General features: G+C 42.7%; 1 protein-coding gene across 1 annotated transcript; it reads right to left on the bottom strand.

The window, feature by feature from the left end:
* Positions 1 to 225: 225 nt before the first annotated feature.
* Positions 226 to 4,352, bottom strand: ACTL8 (actin like 8). Its single transcript, XM_022552171.2, has 2 exons — positions 3,627 to 4,352; positions 226 to 1,713 (listed from the first exon to the last, which is right to left on the bottom strand). Exons 1-2 carry the CDS (start codon positions 3,972 to 3,974, stop codon positions 964 to 966), a joined length of 1,098 nt encoding a protein of 365 aa, XP_022407879.2. The 5' UTR covers positions 3,975 to 4,352; the 3' UTR covers positions 226 to 963.
* Between the last annotated feature and the right edge of the window lie 20,258 nt (positions 4,353 to 24,610).

Consider the following 24,610-nt stretch of genomic DNA (forward strand, 5'->3'; position numbering starts at 1 on the left):
TCTTTTTTGTGATATTCGCTTTATCGCCGTGATCTGGAACTGAACCCTCAGCATCGCCCAGGTCTGCCTGTATCTATCGCCTGCGCCCTCACAGCAGATGACAATCTCCTGAAACCAGAAACTTCATGTATCTTTTTCACCTAGTGCCTAGCATAATACCAGGCACATAGCAGTTCTCCAATATTTACTGAATAAATATTACACTAATAGGAACGCAAACTTCAGCAGAGTATTGGGACGTGCGGGATGAATGGGGAGAACGTGGCGACGGAAGAAGGATGCTCCAGGCCCTCATCCATTCTGCTCAGTGGGAACCACTGTTCACAGGTCTCCAAAGTCCTCAGGGGCTTCCCTGGCCCCACCCTGGCACTCACATACTCACGTTCCCTGGGTCCCCCCAAAGGGACTGCCCACCCTACCCCCATCCATCACAGAAGGCAGCACTTTCAAACAAGTTGTTTATTTGCAATATAGAAAACAAGACCCTGGCCAGGGGCCCAAGGGCCGGAAGGGCACTCCAGGCTACCTGCACCAACTCCTCCCCAGTCAATGAGAGGATGGAGGTCTAGAAACGTCAACTATCCCCATCCCCACCCTCCCTATCCCCCACTCAAAACTAATTCTCTCTTGCCCCAGTTAAAACCTACTCAACCAAAAGAATGGGACAACCCAAGGGAGATGCCAGGACAAATAAGTAGCTATTAAGCATGGAGATGGCAGCTGGCCGCTCCCATCCCAGTGACAGACCACCCCCCTGGAAGGCTTCCAGGGATGACACCCTGTCCTCCCATGGGTTGGAGCCCACTCCTGAAACAAGATAAAACCCTAGAACCTAAAAAAAATCCCTCATGACCTTTGAATTCCAAAGCCAGCTAACCCCATCCCGGCCCAGCCCCTTTTGCTGAAATGAATCCACCCATGCCCATCTGATGGGAGCTGGGTTCCAGGAGCAAAGCCAGCCCATCACATCTTGAAACTCTCATCATACTCGTCTTTGGTCATCCACTTAGACTTGTAAGTCGACAGATGAGCCACTACAGACGCTCCTAGCCAGACACTAAAGTTCCTGTTGGAACCCACCCACATGGTGGTCTTGGTGGAGGAGAAATGATCAGCGATCAGCCTGTACAGACGCTTGGTGAAGCCAGGATAGAGGGTGTTGCCCCCGCAGGCCATCAGGTGGGAGACGAGCAGTGGGTGCATGGAGGCCTCACAGGTCTCGATGGAATCCAGGACGGCCTGGGAGATGCTGGGCCCTTGCAGGTCGAACACCTCAGGGCTGAAGAACATCTCAGGAGCCAGCCGCTGCATGGGGGTCAGCTCCACATGGCTGCCATCCGGGAGCTGATAGGCATTACTCTCATCGGAGCCTCTTGGCAGGCTCTGATAAAAGTCCAGTGACTCCCCCAGATTCTGCGGCACGTAGCACTTGGTCATCTGAGTGGTGGCCACCGTATCCAGCTGAAACAGGTTGTGTCGATTGTGATCTTCCTTAAAAAGGCTCTTGAAGAGATAGGCCGACAGATCCTGGCCTGCAAACTCCAGCATCTTAGCACTGGACCGTAAGGGGCAGCCCAGATGGAAAGGCTGCACGCGGGTCAGGCCGTAGCCTGAATCTACCACCACGCCGGTCAGGAGGCCAGAGGCATACAGGGACATCTCCAGCTGGTCAGCCAGGAAGATGGACGGGACATCCAGTAACTCAAACATAATCTGCAAGAAGGGAGAAGATGGACACTCAGGGTATTTTCCCCAAAGTGTCCCGATCCATTTCTGTTTTCCCCAAGGCCTCACTACACGTCTGCTCACAATGTTGAAGTCGGCACAGACCTGTGTCCTGCAGGGAACAGCTGGCCCCTTGGAGCTTATGCTGGGGGAATAAGGGAAGGGCTCTGGAGGATTAGAAAGAGCCAGATTGGCCCTTGGGAGCTTGCCTGATGATGGCCTTTCAGAGGACCATTTTGGTGGAGGGGTGGGAAGAGACCTCAGCCTGTGAGAAAGGGCGCTGAGATGCCGGGTTATGTGAGCAGTGGGGACACAAGTGGCGGCCATAGTGAAGGGCCAGATTTCCAGCCTGAACGATTTACTTAGAAGAAAGAGATGAGAGAAGAAACAAGTGCTGCATCCCCAAGTTTCTGACACTACAGATGCAGAAGGGCTGTAACATCCCATCCTTCTGTAGCCTTTGGCCACTTACCCACCTTTGCAGGCCCGGGCAAGTCTACCTTCTCCCCTCAGTGGGAGGGACCTCCCTCCATTCCCACGCTCAGAATATTGTCCCCTCACCATCCATTCCCCAAATAGAATAGAAGCCAAGGTCCTCTTTTTCAAACAGAAAATCAAACATGACTCCCCCAACCCCACTTAAAGCCCCCCAGGAGCTGCTTATTCACTCAGAGCAGAGGTTGGGAAGCATTTTCTGTAAACGGCTCAGGAGGCCAGATGTAGCAAATAAAAATACAAGATGCCCAATTAAATCTGAATTTCAGGGCTTCCCTGGTGGCGCAGTGGTTGGAGTCCGCCTGCCGATGCAGGGGACACGGGTTCGTGCCCCGGTCCGGGAGGATCCCGCGTGCCACGGAGCAGCTGGGCCCGTGGGCCGTGGCCGCTGCGCCTGAGCGTCCGGAGCCTGTGCTCCGCGGCGGGAGAGGCCACAGCAGTGAGAGGCCCGCGTACTGCAAAAAAAAAAAAAAAAAAAAAAAAAAAAATCTGAATTTCAGATTGACAACAAATAATGTTTTAGTATAGCCAATGCAATATTTGAGACATACTTATACTAAAACGTTATTTGCTGTTGATCTGAATTTCAAGTCTATCATGTATTTTATCTAGCGAATCTACAACAGTAAATATTTTAGGCTTTACAAGCTATAGTCCCTGTACAACTATTTAGCTCTGCTGTTGCAGTGTGAAAACAGCCATAGACTCTATGTAAATGAGTGGGCGTGGCTATGTTCCAACAAAACTTTCTTTATAAAGACAGATGGTGAGCCAGATTTGCCCCACCTGCTATAGCTTGCCAACCCTTGATTTAGAGTAAAATCCAACCACATCCCATAGCCTACCAGGACTATGAGGTCCAGCCCCTGTAAACCTCACCTTCCTGTCTCCCTCTTGCCACCCTCCCTAGTTTGCTGAGCTCCAGCCTCACTGGGAGAAATCACCTCCTCAAAGAAGCCCTCCCTGATCACCCTCTTCAAAGGGACTCCCCTTCTTCCCCCCAGTCAGTTATCACTCCATTTCATTTTGTTTCCAGAACTGATTACTACCTGAAATTCTTATTTGTTAACTTATTCACGATCAAGTCTTCTCCCAGAACATAAGCTCTTTGAGGGCCAGAATATGACCTGTGAACATTTATGGAATCCATGAATATCCAGCATCCCTCCCACCCCTGGTAACACCCTGTTCACAGAGCATTTTACCTGCTGTGTCTCTTTCTGCCGGAGGAGCCTCTGTGAGCCCCTCTCGCCTAACACAAGTGCCAGGCACACACTAGCTACTCAGTAAGTATTCGTGGGGCGAATTATTTAGAAAGCAGAGCTCCTGATGCCCATTCCTGTCTGAACACAAAGTGCCAGGCTGTTCCCTGCTCCCTGGTGAGGGCAGCCCTGAGAAGACCTTACCTCCAGGGTCTTCTGACGGTCCGCAGGCTCCTTCAGGGGGAACTCTGTGACCATCACAGGGGAGTTCTCATTCTCCAGCCTGTGTTTCTCTAGGACAAATGACCAGATGTGCTCCACACCCTCCCAGTTGAGGACACGGCCCCGGTGGATGGGGTAGCTAAAGGTGTCGGGACGGCAAAGATCGATGCCTAGGCTCACGCGCCGCCGGGCGTAGCTGGGGCCAGGGTTCTCCCTGCAAGGGATGTAGTTCACGATGCTCGGGAAGACCATCTGGGGCTCATTGAACCCCGAAAAGCCAGCCTTCAGAAAGCCAGAGCCGTGGTCAATGACGATGGTTCTTGTAGCCATGGCAGATGCAGAGGTGCGAGAGGTCTGCTAGATTCAGCTCCTCAAGGATGTATGGCAAAGCAGGGCCACCTGTGGAGGGGAAGGATAGGGGTGATTTGTGAACCCATTCTAGGCCACCATTGGCTTCTCCACCCCAGAATCAAACCTCAGGCTCCCCTGAGCCCGTCCCCCTTTCAAGCCTTTGCACAAGCTGTAAACTGCACCTGGAATGTTCTTCCCATCCCAAACTCCCAGTCATCCAGTAGAGCCCACCTAACAGGCCCCGCCTGGGAAGTCCTGCCAACCTCCCCCCTACTTCCCACCAAGCTTCTCCCTCTGCATTTGGCACACTCGTCTGTACCAGGTGGGCACTTCTGTCCCCAGAGGCCCACTTACAATTTGCAGACTTGCAAGAAGCTTGTCACATAGGAACTACTGGGTGGACTTTGGCTGCCTGATTGAGGACACGTGGAAGACGAACCATCAGCCTCGGGACCACTGCCCTCAACAATAACAGTGTAAGAGCAGGAGTGGCAGGAGTACTCGTGACTACGACAGCGACAGCTATGGCTACCATCTCAGGAGTATACACGCTCTCATCTATCTAGTGCTATGAGGAACACTTGAATTTTAGCTTGAACTGTGCAAAATTATCATGCGTGTCCATCAAAAATGATCAAATATCAGCAATTTCATAGGGTTTGACCTCATAAATGGTCTCATTTCATTTTCATCACGATCTATAAGGAGGGTACCATTATTACACTCATTTTGTAGATAGGGAAACTGAGGCACAGAGAGATTAAAGTTACCTTCCCAGGGCCACACAACTAACAAAAGCAGGGCCAAGGCTTAAAGCCAAACCAGATTCCAAAGACCACACTCTGAACATCAGGCCAGGCTGATGAGAAGATATGGATTTTGAGTATGTGCTGAGCAGCTAACGTTTTATATACAGGAGGCTATAAGCGGGATATCTAATCATGGCTGTGGTCAGTTTCCTTACCTGTAAAGTGGGAGAGGAATAATAACCACATGCTGAAAAGGTAGGTGTGGTCACTGCCTGATTCCCAGACTTTATAAAACTACAGTAGCCAGGACAATGTGGTATCAGTGAAAGGATAATCACATAGATCCGTGGGACAGAGTGGAGAGCCCAGAAATAGATCCAAACGAAAAATATCAACCGATCTTTGACAAGGTGTGAAAACAATGACATGGAGGAAGAAGAGTCTTTACAACAAATGGTAGGGAACGACTGCAGATCTGCATGCAAAAAAAAGGAATTTTAATCCATACCTCACACTTTGTCAAAAATTATCGCAAAATAGATCATGCACCTAAATATCAAACCTAAAACTATAAAACTTTTAAAAGAAAACACAGCAGAAAACCATTGTGATCTCAGATAAGGTAAAGTTTTCTTAGATGTAACATTAATAGCCTGATCCATTAAAAGAACAAACTAAAAAATTGGACTTCATCAAATTTAAGAACTTTTGCTCTTTCAAAGACACTGTTAAGAGAATAAAAAGACAAGCCACAGACTGGGAGAAAATATTTACAAATCATATATCTGATAAAGAACTTGTATCCAAAAAATGTAAAGAGCTCACAAAACCCAACAATAAGAAAATAACCCAATTTCTTAAATGGGTAAAAGGTTTAAACACGTCACAAAAGAAGATACAGGAATGGCAAATATACACATGAAAAGATGCTCAATATAATTAGTCATTAGGGAAATGAAAATTAAAACCACAATGAGAGACCACGGTACACCTGTGAGAATGGCTAAAGTTAAAGGCTGACTATACCAAGTGTTGACAAGGAGGTGGAGGAACCAGAACCCTCATGTACTGCTGGTGGGAATGGAAAAGGGTACAACCACTTTAGAGGACAGTTTGGTAGCTTCTCAGAAAATTAAATATACACCTACCACACAACCTAATATTTCTACTCCAAGGATTCACTCAGGGGAAGCAAAAGCTCACATTTACACAAAAACCACATGCACGTGTTTTTAGTAGCTTTATTCATAATCACCAAAATCTGGAAACAACCTAAATATCTGTCAGCTGCGGAGGGACAGACAAGTCTCCCTGCAGTGGAATAATGCTCAGCAATAAAAAGGAGTAAGTGACACACACAGGAACGTGGAGAATTCTCAAATGCATTACGCTGAGTGCAAAGAAGCCAGACTCAAAAGGCTACGTGCCGTAAGAGTCCATTCGTATGACATTCTGGAAAAGGCAAAGCTATGAAGACAGGAAACAAATCAGTGGCTGCCAGCAGCCAGAGGTGGAGAAAGGGACTGACCGCGAGGGGCATGACAGCACTGGGGGGTGATGGTCTACTCTGATTGTGAAGGTGCGTACACAACTGTATGCACCTGTCAAAACGCTCACAACCGTACAGTAAAAAGAGCGACTTTTACTCTAAGTAAAAAAATGTTAAGCAAGAAATCCCAGTAGACGTGGGCACAGATGAAAGGTATATGAAATCCCCTTGCAGAATGCAAACTGTCACACACTCAGCAGACTTGGTACCTGGGATGCATGTGGGTGTCTCGTGCAAGAGAGACATCCCAGGAAGCAGTTCAGCCCGGAGGCCACATTCCAGGGCTGTCACTCCACCAGCTATTTGCTCTACTTCAGTTTCTGTGCAGCAAGCAGTTGCATCTGCCTGTCACTATGGAGCATGACAGTCACTGCCTGGCCCCAGCCAGTAGCTGCCCACTGTCACCAACCTTGGGGCAGTGATTAGGCTTCACTGCCTCGAATCAGCTCTGACAATAGATGAGGGACAGCAAAAAGGAGGAGAAAGATGGAGCCAAGGCACCAGTCTCCTCCCTCGCCTGCTGGCAGGCTGAATGATGGACCCAGGGTAATGGAGAAACAGGCACCTGGATGACATCCTGGGAAGTGGGCTGTGCCACTGACGTCTCTGCAACTCAAGAGCTAGGGGACTGACAAATGCTTCCTCGGCCCTGGCGTTTGGAATTGCAGGAGATGCTGGCAGGGTGATGTCCACTGTGACTGTCAACGTTCACTGAGGGGGCTCCAGGCTGGTGGCCCAGCTGCTCTGGCCTGGGAACTGGAGGGTGGGGAGCAAGGGGCCGTCCCTCCCCTGGACCATGACTGTAGGAAGAAAGTTTGTATGGCTCCAAGGAGCCTGCCCCAAGGACAGAGATAAAATCTACATATTCAAAAGCATTTTACTGAGTCACCTATTGTACAAACCCCTACTGAGCACTGTGTACCCAAAATCATTCTAGACTGACATGGTTCCTGCCCTCCTAGAGCTTACATTCTACTGAGAAAGACTGTCAGTAAGCACCTGATCAAATGTATCATGCCGGGGGGATTAGTGCAATGAAGAAAAAGAAAATCTGGTAAAAGCAACAGGGAGTATAAGGGGCACAGAGGCTTGGTGTTATTCTAAATAGGGCACTCAGAAAAGGCCTCTTTATAGGGTGACATTTGAGCAGAGAACTGAATTCAGTGAGAGAACAAGTCATGTGATTACGTGGAAAAGCATTCCAAGCCAAAGGAACAGTAAGTGCAAAGGCCCTGAGGAAGAAACTGCTAGCTGTGATCTAGGAACATCCTGGAGGCCAATATAGGGGGGACATGGTGGGACAGGGGAAGGGTGTTGAAGATCTTGGATGGGACTTTCAGGCCTTTGTACTGTGCTTAGAGATGTGAGAAACAACTAAGGGTTTGAACAGAGGAATGACGTGATCTGACCTGAGTTGTAAAAGGACCGTTTGGGCTGATGTGAAGGACAGATTGTAGAGGGCAAGAGGAGAAGCAAGAGGGGAAAGGACATGAAATATAACGGTGGCCTGCACTAAGGTGGTAGCTGCCAAGAAGGTAAGAAGTGATCAGATTCTGGATATATTTAAGAAAGACTGGTACAGTGGAGTGCAAGACAAGATGAGGAATGAAGGAAGATGCCGAGATTTCTACTCTGAAAAGCCAGAAGAATAACATATCCATTTACTAAGATGGAGACTACGGAAGGAACAGGTTTGGGGTAGGGAGGAAATCAGGAATTTTATTTTGGACATGAGAAAAGTTTGAAATGCCTACTAGACACACATGAAGATGTCTGAAGGCAGAGTTTACAGATGCCTGAGATGGAGCTATAATTGGGAATCAGTGAATGGGTGGAACTGCAAATTATGGGGATGGATAAGACCATGAATGGACTCAGTGTAGAGAAAGGCTGGTGCTCGAAGGGACTCTAAGGTCTGGAGGCTGGGCCTTGGGAGGGAGCAGCAAAGAGGATGAGAAGCAGTGGCCATGGAGGTAGCAGGGAACCAAGAGGGAGTCATGTCTCGGAGGCCAGGCAGAGAAACTATTTCAAGAAGAGAAGACTTGAATGTGCTGAGAAATTAAGATGAAGACAGAGAAACACCCACTGAATTAAGCAACACAGAAGCCATCAGGCAAGAGAGTTTCACTGGAATGCTGAGGAGAAAAGCTTGAGGAGTAGGAAAGAGAGATTCTACAAAACTGGCCCTGCTCTGCACCCTACAAAATGAAAAATGTTAAGGAACTGTTTGGAATTAAAGGACATGGCCACCAACACAATGCACGTTTTCTGATCCTGGATCAATCCAAAACGAATTCCCATAGCATTATTACACACTTCTGGTAGAGTCAAGACAGAGTAAGTTCGCTACAGCCTATCACAGAAGATAACTAGCAAGTTCAGACAAAATACAAAAAGCAATTACCTGGGGACTCTGAAAAGCAAGAGAAAAACAAAACAGGAAGACTGAAGAGAAGAGTCAAAACTTAGAGAAGCAACCCACATAGGGGTGAAGTTGTTTGTTCTGTTTTCCCCTTTTCTCTTGCAGCACTGACCAGAGGCAGGTTCCCAAGACAGCCTCAGGAGTGGGTGACTGGCAGATAAGACTAAGACAAAAACCTGCCTTTCTGGCCATCAGATCAGGAAAGGGGGCCTTTGCAAGTCAAAAAGGATGGAGAGAAGAGAGTCAGAGAAAGGGTTCCCCTAGTTCTGTGTAGGAACTTGCTGAAGTCCCAGGCTCCTCTGTGCGTGTGGGGATAGACCCAAAGCAGCATAGCAAAGGCCTTATGAGCCGAATTGATGTTGGGACAACCACCCACAGAGGAAGAAGACAGAATTACTGTCTGAACCCAACTGGACTGACTGAATGCTAAAACATAACAGACAAAAACAAATGTTCTCCACAGGATTTTAACAGAACACAGAGCTTCACAACATAATATTCAAAATATCCAGGACAGAAACCAAAACTATTTAACATACAAAGAATCAGGAAAATGTAACTAATTCTTAAGGGAAAAGATCAAGTGCTAACTCTGAGATGACCCAGATGCTAAAATTATAAAGATATTAAAGCAGCTATTATAACTATGTCCATGATGTAAAGGTAGACATGCTTGAAACGAATGGGAAAATAAGTGTTTTAAGAGGGAAACAAACTATAAAAATAACCAAATGGGAATTTGAGAAGAGATGTATATATAATATCTACATTTTTTTAAAATCCTGTTCAATAGTAGAATGGAGATGGCAGAGGAATGCTTAAGAGAAGATATCAATAGAAATTATCCAATCTAAAAAAATAACCTGTGGGACAGGTGGGACAATATAAAAAAGGTCTAATATTCATGTCATTAAAACCCAAGAAGGAAAGAAGGAAGTTTGGCACAATAAAAGTCCTTGAAGAAATAACGACTAAAATTTTCCAAACATTGGTGAAAGACATAAATCTACATATTCAGGAAACTTTGTATATCCCAAAGAAAATAAAAGTTTTAAAATGCACAAACACATCATAGTCAATTGCTGAACACCAAAGATTATTTTTTTTTTTATGGAGAACAGTATGGAGGGTCCTTAAAAAAATAAAAATAGAATTACCATATGATCCAGCAATCCCACTACTGGGCATATACCCTGAGAAAACCATAATTCAAAGAATTTTTTTTAACCTTGAAAACATCTAGAGAAAAATAAAAACATTATATACAGCAGAACAACAATTAGAATGACTGCTGATTTCTCATCAGAAAACATGTAGGCCAGAAGACAATGGAACATCTTTAAAGTGCTGAAAGAAAAGACTGCCAACCCAGAATTCTATACTCAAGACAAAAATCCTTCAGGAATGACGACAAAATAAGACATTCTTAGAGGAAGTAAAACTAAGAAAATTAATCACCAGTAGAACTCCTTTAAAAGAAATGCTAATGAAAGTTCTTCAGGTTGAAGGAAAATGATACCAGAATCTGTAATTCTGAGAATGAAAAAAGCCCAACAGACATGGTAAATATCTGGGTTATTATAAAAGGATATTTTTCTCTTCTTAAAATATGTATGGTCATTGAAAGCAAAAAATATATATAAAACAATGTCTAATGAGTTTTCCAATGGATGTAGATGCAATACATATAATTATGAAAAAGGAGGTAGGGTAAGGGGATCTACATGGTTACAAGATCTACATGTTATTTGAAGTGTAAATACTGACTCTAATTACACTTGTAGGTTAAGTAGGTATATGATAATCCCAAGAGCAACCAATAAAAAATATAATACAAAGAGATAAAGCCAAACACCCAATAGATAAATTAAAATGGAATACTAAAAATATTCAAATAATGTAAAACATTGCAGGAAAGATGGAACAGAGACACAAAAGAACAGAGTGGAGAGGGGGAGACAAAAATTGTAGACCATGTCAATAATTACATTGAAATAAAATGTCCCAAGACACATCAATTGACAGAGGTTGTCTGATTGGAATAGCAACAATAAAAAGACCTAATTATAGGCTGTCTACAAGAAACCTACTTTAAATAAAATAATAAACATCAGTTAAAAGTAAAAATAAGAGGATGGAAAAGATATACCAAGTAAAAATGAATCAAATCTAAGCTGGAGTAGCTATCTTAATATCAAACAAAGTAGACTTCAGAACAAAGAATATTATCAGGAATAAAGATAAGACATTGCATACTGATAAAAGGGTCAATTCACCAAAAGGACATAACAATCCTAAACACATATGCATCTAACAACAGGTGTTCAAAACTCTTCTTTCAGCAAAAACTGGAAGGTGTACAAAGAGAAATAGAAAAACCCACCATTCAACTTGCAGGCTTCAATTCATTTTTCAGTAATTGACAGAAAAAGTAGACAAGTCAAGTTAGTTGCTCAGAAATTCCCTAGCTTTGCCAATTTTCTAACTGATACTCATAGAGCACCCTTCCAAACAACAGTAGAATACGCATTCTTTTCTAAAACACACGAAACACAAAGACAAGCCACATTATAAGCTATAAAACCTTGACAAATATAGAAGAACTGAAATCGTATAAAGCATGTTCTCTGATCATAAAGGAATTAAACTAGAAATCAAAAGCAGAATGATACCTGGAAAATCCCCCAAATATTTGGAAATTAAACAAGTGTAAATGGTTCATGGGTCAAGGAAAAAAGTCAGAAAATATTTTGAACTAAATGAAAATTAAAGTAGAATCTATAAAAATTTGTGAGATCAGCTAAAACAGTACTCAGAGGGAATTTATAGCATTAAATGTTTGTATTTGAAAAAGAAAAACATGTTTCAAGTCAATAATCTAAGCTTCCACTTTTAGAAACTAGAAAAAGAAGAATGTATTAAACTCAAAAGCAAGCTGTGGATGGAAATAATAAAGAACAAAATCACTGAAACTGAAAATAGGAAACCAATAGAGAAGAGTCAATAAAACCATAAGCTGGCTCTTTGAAAAGATTAGTAAATTGATAAACCTCTAGTCAGACTAAGAAAAAAAGAGATAAGACACAAAGGATAGATATCAGGAATGAAGTGACATTGCTCTGACACTACAGACATGAAAAGAATAAAAAGAAAGTATCATGAACAACTCTGTGACTATCAATTTGACAATATAGGTGAAAAGAACAAATTCCTTCGAAGACATAATCTACCCAGGTTCACTCAGGAAGAAGTATATAACCTGAATAGCTCTATAACTATTAAAAAGATTGGATTTTTAGTTTAAAACCTCCCAACAGAGAAAACTCCAGACCAAATGGCTTCACTGGTAAATTCTACCAAAACTTTAAGGAAAAAATGATTCTAATTGTATCCAATATCTTCCAGAAAGCCCGAAGAGGAGGGACCACATCCCATGAGGGCAGCATTACCTTGATGCCAAAATCAAAGATACTACAAAAAAAGGAAAAAAAAAACCTCTGATAAACATAGATATAAAAAAATCTGAATAAAACATCAGCAAACCCAGCAATATATAGAAAGAATAATGCTCATCAACTAAATGGGGCTTATCCCAGAAATGTAAGGCTGGTTCAACATTTTTAAATCAATGTAATTCTTTTTTATATATATATACATTTTATTTATTTATTTATTTATTTATTTTTGGCTGTGTTGGGTCTTCATTGCTGCTCACAGGCTTTCTCTAGTTGCGGTGAGTGGGGGGCTACTCTTCATTGCAGTGCATGGGCTTCTCGTTGCGGTGGCTTCTCTTGTTGCAGAGCACAGGCCCTAGGTGCGTAGGCTTCAGTAGTTGTGGCACGCAGGCCCAGCAGTTGTGGCTCACGGGCTCTAGAGCGCAGGCTCAGTAGCTGTGGCGCACGGGCTTAGTTGCTCTGTGGCATGTGGGCTCTTCCTGGACCAGGGCTCAAACCCATGTCCCCTGCATTGGCAGGCAGATTCTTAACCACTGTGCCACCAGAGAAGCCCAAATCAGTGTAATTCAATCTACCAACAGACGAAAGAAGAAAGAAAGCATGACCATCTCAGTAGATACAAAAAAAAAAAAGCATTGGATAAAATCCAACATGCATTTACAATAAAAACTCTCAACAACTAGGAAGAAAAGGGAATCTTAACTTAATAAAGGGTACCTACAAAAAAAGCTACAGATTATATCATACTTAATGGTGAAGGACTGAAAGCTTTCCCCCTAAGATCAGGAATAAGGCAAGGAGGTCAATTCTCACCACTCAATTAACTGGAAGTTCTAGCCAGTACAATAAGGCAAGAAAACAAAATAAAGGGCATAGAAATTGGAAAGGAAGAAATAAAACTGTCCCTATTTGCAGAAGACGCAATTGTCTATATAAAAAATCCCAAAGAACCTACAACAAAGATCCTAGAAGTAATAAATGAGCTTGGACAACTCATATGATACAAGTTCAATATTTTAAAAATCAATTATATTTTATAAACTAGCAATACACAGCTGGAAATCAAAAATTTTAAAACAGTACCATTCATAATAGCATCAAAAACTATAAAATACTTTGGTATAAATCTAACAAATTATGTTATACAATATGCTAGGGACTTCCCTGGTTGCGCAGTGGTTAAGAATCCGCCTGTCAATGCAGGGGACATGGGTTCGACCCCTGGTCTGGGAAGATCCCACATGCCGCGGAGCAACTAAGCCCATGTACCACAACTACTGAGCCTGCGCTCTAGAGCCTGTGAGCCACAACTACTGAGCCCACATGCTACAACTACTGAAGCCCATGTGCCTAGAACCCATGCTCTGCAACAAGAGAAGCCACCGCAATGAGAAGCCCGTGCATTGCAACTAGGAGTAGCCCCGCTCACCACAACTAGAGAAAGCCCGTGTGCAACAACTAAGACCCAAAGCAGCCAAAAATAAATAAAAATTGTTTAAAAATAATCTTTAAAAAAAAACATGCTAAACACTGATGAAAGAACTCAAAGAAAACCTAAATAAATAAATAGATATGCTGTGTTCATGAATTAGAAGATTCAATATAATTAAAATGTTAGTTCTCCCTAAATTGATCTATAGATTTAATCCCAATCAAAATCCCAGCAGGATTTTTGTTTTAGATATCAACAAGATGATTCTAAAATTTATACAGGAAGGCAAAGGATTTACAATAGTCAAAATAATTCTGCAAAAGAAGAACAAAGTTGGAAGACTCACACAATGTGATTTCAAGACCCACTATAAACCTACAGGAGTTAGGACAGTACGGTATTGGTAAAAGGATGGCCACATAGATCAGTGGAAAAGAACAGCATCCAGGAACAGACTCAGACAAATATAGCCAACTGATTCTGACAAAGATGCAAGGACATTTAAGTGATGAAAGATAGTCTTTTCAACAAATGATGCTGGAAAAAATTGAACCTCTCTGAGAGGTTAAAAAAAAATCCTCAACATTCTTCACCTCTAATACAAACATTAACTCAGAATGGATCACGTAAACCATAATCATTAAACAAAACAACTGTAAGACTTACAGGAGAAAACAAAAGAGAAAATCTCTGTGACTTTACCTAAGAACATCTAAGTGCCTAAGAACGTCTTAGTGGGACTTCCCTGGTGGTGCAGTGGTTAAGAATCTGCTTACCAATGCAGGGGAAATGGGTTCAGGCCCTGGTCCGGGAAGGTCCCACATGCCGCGGAGCAACTAAGCCCGTGCACCACAACTGCTGAGCCTGTGCTCTAAAGCCCATGAGCCACAACTACTGAGCCCACGTGCCACAACTACTGAACCCGTGTGCTGCAACTACTGAAACCTGCGCTCCTAAAGCCCGTGCTCTGCAACAAGAGAAGCCACTGCAGTGAGAAACCCATGCACCACTACGAAGAGTAGCCCCCACTCGCTGCAACTAGAGAAAGCCTGCATGTAGCAACAAAGACCCAATGCAGCCAAAAATGAATAAATAAATATATTTATTAAAAAAAAGAATATCTAAGTGTTCTTAGACACAAAAGCAGAACTCATAAGAGGAAAAGTTTACATACTAGATTTCATCAAAATTAAAAACTTCTCCTTTTTCAAAAACACTATTATGGAAATTTTAAAGATAAGCCTCAGAATGATAGAAAATACAGTTGACCCTTGAACAACACAGAGACTCTGAACTGTGCAGGTCCACTCATATGCAGATTTTTTTCAGTAAATATGTACTACAACACTACGCTATCCACAGCTGGCGGAATCCAAAGATGCGGAACCATGGATACAGAGGACCAGCTGTAAAGTTACATGCAGATTTTCAACTGTGTGGGGGGTTGGTGCCTCTGACCCCATGTCGTTCAAGGGTCAACTGTATTTGCAAATCACATTTCTGATATAGGACTTGTATCCAGAATATATAAAGAACTATCAAAGATCAATAATAAGAAAACAAATGGAGGTGGTTCAAGATGGTGGTGTAAGGAAGATCCTGAACTCACCTTCCCCCACTGGGCACACCAAGTCTACAGCTACATATGGAACAATTCCCTCTGAAAACCAGCTCAACTGCTCCCCCAGAACAAAGAATAAAAGGGCCACACTGAGATGGGTAGGAGAGGCAGAGACACTGTCTCATCAAAAACCCCACCCGCGAAGGGTAAGCTGGGACAAAGTGAGAGAGTGGCATGGACATATATACACTACCAAATGTAAGGTAGATAGCTAGTGGGAAGCAGCCGCATAGCACAGGGAGATCAGCTCGGTGCTTTGTGTCCACCTAGAGGGGTGGGATAGGGAGGGTGGGAGGGAGAGGCAAGTGGGAGGAGATATGGGGGTATATGTATATGTATAACTGATTCACTTTGTGATACAGCAGACACTAACACACCATTGTAAAGCAATTATACTCCAATAAAGATGTTTAAAAAAAATTTTTTAAAGAAAAAAACAATACAATTATCATACATTAAAGCAGGAAATATTCTGAGTATTCTAAAAATAAAAATTAAAAAACCCACCCCAGCACAGCGACCCACAACTCGGGGGATCTCACAAATATGGAGCTTCTCTCTGGGAACAGAGGAGATTGTGTCTCATTATCAGGCACCCCAACCCTTGGGACCTGCACTGGAGACAGAAGCCCCCAACACATCTGGCTTTGAATACCAACAGAATTTACATCAAAAGACTCACAGGAGGGCTTCCCTGGTGGCGCCGTGGTTAAGAATCCACCTACCAGTGCAGGGGACCTGGGTTCGAGCCCTGGGCCGGGAAGATCCCACATGCTGCGGAGCAACAAAGCCCGTGTGCCACAACTACTGAGCCTGCACTGGAGTCCGTGAGCCACAACTACTGAGCCTGCATGCCACAACTACTGAAGCCCATGTGCCTAGAGCCCGTGCTCCACAACAAGAGAAGCCACTGCAGTGAGAAGCCTGCGCACCGCAACGAAGAGTAGCCCCCGTGTGTTGCAACTAGAGAAAGCCCACGCGCAGCAGCGAGGACCCAATGCAGCCAAAAATTAATTAATTAATTGGAAAAAAGACTCAGAGGACTGACGGCAGGGATTAGAGACTCCACTCTTAAAAGGCTTGTGTGCAGACTCACTTGCCCCAGGACCCAGTGCAAAAGCAGCAGTTTGAAAAGTGCCTGGACCATATGTGAAGAAAATTGATTGGTTACCTTTAAAGCATCTGCTGCGGGGGAAGGGCCCTTTGGGGACTCTCTCCAGGGATGGAGACACTGGCGAGCGTTATATTTGCACTCTCCCTCTATCTTGCTAGAACCAGTGGGTATGCTCCGCCTCCATGCTCTCCCACTGCCCTGCTAAAGCCAGCAGGTGTGCCCCAGCCTCACACTCTCCCTTGGCCCTGCCAAAGCTGGCCAGCACACTTAGCCCCCAGGGGGTACTCCCCCTGAGCACCTGTCTCTGGTGTCCGGGGGGAGCTCGCATTTCTGGGCCCCATGAGTCTGAAACGATCAGAGAGACATTTCTTGGTAAGCTACCACCTACAGGGCACTGCACAGACATCAGACTGAAACACACCCCCAGACTTCCTGTGAAAAAGGCCTGGAGCTTAAGCCTGAGGGGCAGGCTTCAGGTTCACCACCCATCTAGAGGCTTTGCATGTGCCTTTAGAGAAGCAGGCTAGGGGACACCATCTTTGTGCTCTCCCTTGACCTCACTGTGGCTCACTGGTACCTCCCAGAAAGGAGCTCATACGCTTTTCTGGAGCCCTGATTTTTGCAATGTCACCAAGGAGTCACATCCAGATTGCCTGGTCAGGAGGCGGGCAGGGCGTATGACTGGGGCCGCACAGGACTGCATATATCTGCATGCTTTAAAAGCTGCTGCCTGAGGGTCTAGCTTCCAATCAGCCTGGAACTAAGCGCTGTCCTAGATCCCTCCCTCTGCGACACACAAGTCTTGGTACACCCTCAACAACTGGGACCTATGAAGGAAAAGACAGGCGCTTACACAATCACAAAAGTTCAAGAGACAACCAACAACTAGGGCAAGGTTGAACAATAAGGTTCATCTCCTACACAAGGCCCCTCCTTCAGACTGGGAGAGAGAGCTGTTTCGCCTAATATAGAGATAAACACAGAGTCAAGCAAAATGAGAAAACAGAAGAATATGTTCCAAACAAAAGAACAAGATAAATCCCGGGGGTGGGGGGTGGCTGGGGTGAGGAAGAAACCCTTTAATGAAACAGAGGTAAGTAGTTCACCTACTAGAGTTCAAAGTAATGGTTATAAAGATGCTTACAGAACTTGAGATGTGAATAGATAAATACAGTGAGAACTTCAACAAAGAGAAACTATAAAGAAGGACCAAACAGAAGTCACAGAGCTGAAGAACACATAACTGATCTGTAGAATATACCAGCACGGTTTAGTAGCAGACCAGATGAACAGAAGAAAGGATGACCATCAGAAGACAGTGCAGTGGGACTCACCCAAACAGAGCAGCAAAAAGAGAGGGGAATTTTTAAAAGTGAAGACAGCTTAAGTGACCTATGGGACCACATCAAGCAGAATAACATTTGCATTACAGGGGTTCCAGAAAAAGAAGAGATCGAAAAAGGGGCTGAAAACAGACATCCAGATCCAGGAATCTCAGAGAGTTCCAAACAAGATGAACCCAAAAAGACCCACACCAAGGCACGATACAATGAAAATTGTCAAAAGTTAAAGACACAGAGAGAATCTTAAAAGCAGCAAGAGAAAAGCAATTTGTTAATGTATAAGAGAAGCCCCATAAAAGTATCAGCAGATTTCTAAGCAGAAACTTTGCAGGCCAGAATGGAGTGGCATGATATATTCAAAGTGCTGAAAGAAAAATACTTCCAACCAAGAATACTCAGCAAGGTTATCATTCAGAATTGAAGGTGATAAAAGAGTTTTACAGACAAGCAAAAGCTAAATGAGTTCATCACCACTAAACCAGCTTTACAAGAAATGTTAAAGGAACTTTTTTTCCCTCTTATTTATTTATTTACATCTTTATTGGAGTATAATTGCTTTACAATGGTGTGTTAGTTTCTGCTTTATAACAAAGTGAATCAGTTATACATATACATATGTTCCCATATCTCTTCCCTCTTGCGTCTCCCTCCCTCCCTCCCTCCCTATCCCACCCCTCCAGGCGGTCACAAAGCACCGAGCTGATCTCCCTGTGCTATGCGGCTGCTTCCCACTAGCTATCAACGTTACGTTTGGTAGTGTATATATGTCCATGCCTCTCTCTCGCTTTGTCACAGCTCACCCTTCCCCCTCCCCATATCCTCAAGTCCATTCTCTAGTAGGTCTATGTCTTTATTCCTCTTACCCCAAGGTTCTTCATGACATTTTTCTTCTTAAATTCCATATATATGTGTTAGCATACGGTATTTGTCTCTCTCTTTCTGACTTAACTTCACTCTGTATGACAGACTCTAGGTCTATCCACCTCATTACAAATAACGCAATTTCGTTTCTTTTTATGGCTGAGTAATATTCCATTGTATATATGTGCCACATCTTCTTTATCCATTCATCCGATGATGGACACTTAGGTTGTTTCCATCTCTGGGCTATTGTAAATAGAGCTGTAATGAACATTCTGGTACATGACTCTTTTTGAATTATGCTTTTCTCAGGGTATATGCCCAGTAGTGGGATTGCTGGGTCATATGACAGTTCTATTTGTAGTTTTTTAAGGAACCTCCATACTGTTCTCCACAGTGGCTGTATCAATTTACATTCCCACCAACAGTGCAAGAGGGTTCCCTTTTCTCTACACCCTCTCCAGCATTTATTGTTTCTAGATTTTGTGATGATGCCCTTTCTGACTGGTGTGAGATGATAGCTCATTGTAGTTTTGATTTGCATTTCTCTAATGATTAATGATGTTGAGCATTCTTTCATGTGTTTGTTGGCAGTCTGTATATCTTCTTTGGAGAAATGTCTATTTAGGTCTTCTGCCCATTTTTGGATTGGGTTGTTTGTTTTTTTGTTATTGAGCTGCATGAGCTGCTTACAAATTTTGGAGATTAATCCTTTGTCAGTTGCTTCATTGGCAAATATTTTCTCCCATTCTGAGGGTTGTCTTTTGGTCTTGTTTATGGTTTCCTTTGCTGTGCAAAAGCTTTGAAGTTTCATTAGGTCCCATTTGTTTATTTTTGTTTTTATTTCCATTTCTCTAGGAGGTGGGTCAAAAAGGATCTTGCTGTGATTTATGTCATAGAGTGTTCTGCCTATGTTTTCCTCTAAGAGTTCGATAGTTTCTGGCCTTACATTTAGGTCTTTAATCCATTTTGAGCTTATTATTCTGTATGGTGTTAGGGAGTGATCAAATCTCATACTTTTACATGTATCTGTCCAGTTTTCCCAGCACCACTTATTGAAGAGGCTGTCTTTTCTCCACTGTACATTCCTGCCTCCTTTATCAAACATAAGGTGACCATATGTGCATGGGTTTATTCTCTGGGCTTTCTATCCTGTTCCATTGATCTATCTTTCTGTTTTTGTGCCAAGTATCATACTGTCTTGATTACTGTCGCTTTGTAGTATAGTCTGAAGTCAGGGAGCCTGATTCCTCCAGCTCCATTTTTCATTCTCAAGATTGCTTTGGCTATTCGGGGTCTTTTGTGTTTCCATACAAATTGTGAAATTTTTTGTTCTAGTTCTGTGAAAAATGCCAGTGGTAGTTTGATAGGGATTGCACTGAATCTGTAGATTGCTTTGGGTAGTAGAGTCATTTTCACAATGTTGATTCTTCCAATCCAGGAACATGGTATATCTCTCTATCTGTTTGTATCATCCTTAATTTCTTTCATCAGTGTCTTATAATTTTCTGCATACAGGTCTTTTGTCTCCTTAGGTAGGTTTATTCCTAGATATTTTATTCTTTTTGTTGCAATGGTAAATAGGAGTATTTTCTTGATTTCACTTTCAGATTTTTCCTCATTAGTGTATAGGAATGCCAGAGATTTCTGTGCATTAATTTTGTATCTTGTTACTTTACCAAATTCATTGATTAGCTCTAGTAGTTTTCTGGTAGCATCTTTAGGATTCTCTATGTATAGTATCCTGCAAACAGTGACAGCTTTACTTCTTCTTTTCCGATTTGGAATCCTTTTATTTCTTTTTCTTCTCTGAGTGTTGTGGCTAAAACTTCCAAAACTATGTTGAATAAGAGTGGTGAGAGTGGGCAACCTTGTCTTGTTTCTGATCTTAGTGGAAATGGTTTCAGTTTTTCACCATTGAGGACCATGTTGGCTGTGGGTTTGTCATATATGGCCTTTATTATGTTGAGGTAAGTTCCCTCTATGCCTACTTTCTGCAGGGTTTTTATCATAAATGGGTGTTGAATTTTGTCGAAAGCTTTCTCTGCATCTATTGAGATGATCATATGGTTTTTCTCCTTCAGTATGTTAATATGATTTATCACACTGATTGATTTGCGTGTATTGAAGAATCCTTGCATTCCTGGGATAAACCCCACTTGATCATGGTGTATGATCCTTTTAATGTGCTGTTGGATTCTGTTTGCTAGTATTTTGTTGAGGATTTTTGCATCTATGTTCATCAGTGATATTGGCCTGTAGTTTTCTTTCTTTGCGACATCGTTGTCTGGTTTTGGTATCAGGGTGATGGTGGCCTCGTAGAATGGGTTTGGGAGTGTTCCTCCCTCTGCTATATTTTGGAAGAGTTTGAGAAGGATAGGTGTTAGCTCTTCTCTAAATGTTTGATAGAATTCGCCTGTGAAGCCATCTGGTCCTGGGCTTTTGTTTGTTGGAAGATTTTTAATCACAGTCTCAATTTCAGTGCTTGTGATTGGTCTGTTTATATTTTCTATTTCTTCCTGGTGCAGTCTCTGAAGGTTGTGCTTTTCTAAGAATTTGTCCATTTCTTCCAGTTGTCCATTTTATTGGCATATAGTTGCTTGTAGTAATCTCATGATCTTTTGTATTTCTGTAGTGTCAGTTGTTACTTCTCCTTTTTCATTTCTAATTGTATTGATTAGAGTCTTCTCCCTTTTTTTCTTGATGAGTCTGGCTAATGGTTTATCAATTTTGTTTATCTTCTCAAAGAACCAGCTTTTAGTTTTATTGATCTTTGCTATCGTTTCCTTCATTTCTCTTTCATTTATTTCTGATCTGATTTTTATGATTTCTTTCCTTCTGCTAACTTTGGGGTTTTCTTGCTCTTCTTTCTCTAATTGCTTTAGGTGCAAGGTTAGGTTGTTTATTCGAGATGTTTCCTGTCTCTTAAGGTACGATTGTATTGCTATAAACTTCCCTCTTAGAACTGCTTTTGCTGCAGCCCATGGGTTTTGGGTCGTCGTGTCTCCATTGTCATTTGTTTCTAGGTATTTTTTTATTTCCTCTTTGATTTCTTCAGTGATCACTTCATTATTAAGTAGTGTATTGTTTAGCCTCCATGTGTTTGTATTTTTTACAGATCTTTTCCTGTAATTGATATCTAGTCTCATAGCGTTGTGGTCGGAAAAGATACTTGATACAATTTCAATTTTCTTAAATTTACCAAGGCTTGATTTGTGACCCAAGATATGATCTATCCTGGAGAATGTTCCTTGAGCACTTGAGAAAAATGTGTATTCTGTTGTTTTTGGATGGAATGTCCTATAAATATCAATTAAGTCCATCTTGTTTAATGTATCATTTAAAGCTTGTGTTTCCTTATTTATTTTCATTTTGGATGATCTGTCCATTGGTGAAAGTGGGGTGTTAAAGTCCCCTACTATGACTGTATTACTGTCGATTCCCCCTTTTATGGCTGTTAGTATTTGCCATATGTACTGAGGTGCTCCTATGTTGTATGCATAAATATTTACAATTGTTATATCTTCTTCTTGGATCGATCCCTTGATCATTATGTAGTGTCCTTCTTTGTCTCTTCTAATATTCTTTATTTTAAAGTCTGTTTTGTCTGATATGAGAATTGCTACTCCAGCTTTCTTTTGGTTTTCATTTGCATGAAATATCTTTTTCCATCCCCTTACTTTCAGTCTGTTTGTGTCTCTAGGTCTAAAGTGGGTCTCTTGTAGACAGCAAATATATGGGTCTTGTTTCTGTATCCATTCAGCCAATCTGTGTCTTTTGGTGGGAGCATTTAATCCATTTACATTTAAGGTAATTATCGATATGTATGTTCCTATTCCCATTTTCTTAATTGTTTTGGGTTCGTTATTGTAGGTCTTTTCCTTCTTTTGTGTTACTTGCCTAGAGAAGTTCCTTTAGCAGTTGTTGTAAAGCTGGTTTGGTGGTGCTGAATTCTCTTAGCTTTTGCTTGTCTGTAAAGGTTTTAATTTCTCCATCAAATCTGAATGAGATCCTTGCTGGGTAATCTTGGTTGCAGGTTTTTCTCCTTCATCACTTTAAATATGTCCTGCCAGTCCCTTCTGGCTTGCAGAGTTTCTGCTGAAAGATCAGCTGTTAACCTTATGGGGATTCCCTTGTGTGTTATTTGTTGTTTTTCCCTTGCTGCTTTTAATATGCTTTCTTTGTATTTAATTTTTGACAGTTTGATTAATATGTGTCTTGGCGTATTTCTCCTTCGATTTATCCTGTATGGGACTCTCTGTGCTTCCTGGGCTTGATTAACTATTTCCTTTCCCATATTAGGGAAGTTTTCAACTCTCTTCAATAATCTCTTCAAATATTTTCTCAGTCCCTTTCTTTTTCTCTTCTTCTTCTGGAACCCCTATAATTCGAATGTTGGTGCGTTTAACATTGTCCCAGTCTCTGAGACTGTCCTCAGTTTTTTTCATTCTTTTTTCTTTATTCTGCTCTGCAGTACTTATTTCCACTATTTTATCTTCCAGGTCACTTATCCGTTCTTCTGCCTCGGTTATTCTGCTATTGATCCCATCTAGAGTATTTTTAATTTCATTTATTGTGTTGTTCATCATTGTTTCATCTTTAGTTCTTCTAGGTCCTTGTTACATGTTTCTTGCATTTTCTCTATTCTATTTCCAAGATCTTGGATCATCTTTACTATCATTATTCTGAATTCTTTTTCAGGTAGACTGCCTATTTCCTCTTCATTTGTTAGATCTGGTGGGTTTTTATCTTGCTCCTTCATCTGCTGTGAGTTTTTCTGTCTTCTCATTTTGCTTATCTTACTGTGTTTGGGGTCTCCTTTTTGCAGGCTGCAAGTTCGTAGTTCCCGTTGTTTTTGGTGTCTGTCCCCAATGCTAAGGTTGGTTCAGTGGGTCGTGTAGGCTTCCTGGTGGAGGGGACTAGTGCCTGTGTTCTGGTGGATGAGGCTGGATCTTGTCTTTCCGGTGGGCAGGTCCACGTCTGGTGGTGTGTTTTGGGGTGTCTGTGGACTTATTATGATTTTAGGAAGCCTCTCTGCTAATGGGTGGGGTTGTGTTCTTGCCTTGCTAGTTGTTTGGCATAGGATGTCCAGCACTGTAGCTTGCTGGTGTTGACATGGAGATCTCTGGGAGATTTTCGCCGTTTGATATTATGTGGAGCTGGGAGGTCTCTTGTGGACCAGTGTCCTGAAGTTGGCTCTCCCACCTCAGAGGCACAGCACTGACTCTTGGCTGCAGCACCAAGAGCCTTTCATCCACACAGCTCAGAATAAAAGGCAGAAAAAGTAGAAAGAAAGAATTAGTAGAAGTAGAAAGAAAGGAGGGAGGGAGGGAGGGAGGAAGGAAGGAAGGAGGGAGGGAAGGAAGGAAAAGAAGAAATAAAGAAGATAAAGTAAAATAAAGTAAGATAAAATATAATAAAGGTATTAAAATAAAAAAATAATTATTAAGAAAAAAAATTAGAAAAAAAACAAAACGGACGGATAAAACCCTAGGACAAATGGTGGAAGCAGAGCTATACAGACAAAATCTCACACAGAAGCATACACACTCACAAAAAGAGGAAAAGGGGAAAAAAATCATAAATCTTGCTCTTAAAGTCCACCTCCTCAATTTTGGGATGATTCGTTGTCTATTCAGGTATTCCACAGATGCAGGGTACATCAAGTTGATTGTGGAGCTTTATTCCGCTGCTTCTGAGGCTGCTGGGAGAGATTTTCCTTTCTCTTCTTTGTTCTCACAGCTCCCAGGGGGCTCAGCTTTGGATTTGGCCCCGCCTCTGCGTGTAGGTCGCTGGAGGGCGTCTGTTGTTCTTCGCTCAGACAGGACAGGGTTAAAGGAGCCGCTGATTCGGGGGAGGGATGCGCACGGAGTGCGGGCGAGCCTGCAGAGGCAGAGGCCAGCGTGACGTTGCACCAGCCTGAGGCGTGCCGTGCGTTCTCCCGGGGGAGTTGTCCTTGGATCCCGGGACCCTGGCAGTAGCGGGCTACACAGGCTCCCCGGAAGGGGGGTGTGGATAGTGACCTGTGCTCGCACACAGGCTTCTCGGTGGCGGCAGCAGCAGCCTTAG

The sequence above is a fragment of the Delphinapterus leucas genome, chromosome 1, assembly GCF_059928025.1.
Source record: "Delphinapterus leucas isolate spDelLeu-1000000601 "Yukka" chromosome 1, BTC_Dleu_Yukka2, whole genome shotgun sequence".
In the NCBI taxonomy this organism is placed as follows: domain Eukaryota; kingdom Metazoa; phylum Chordata; class Mammalia; order Artiodactyla; family Monodontidae; genus Delphinapterus; species Delphinapterus leucas.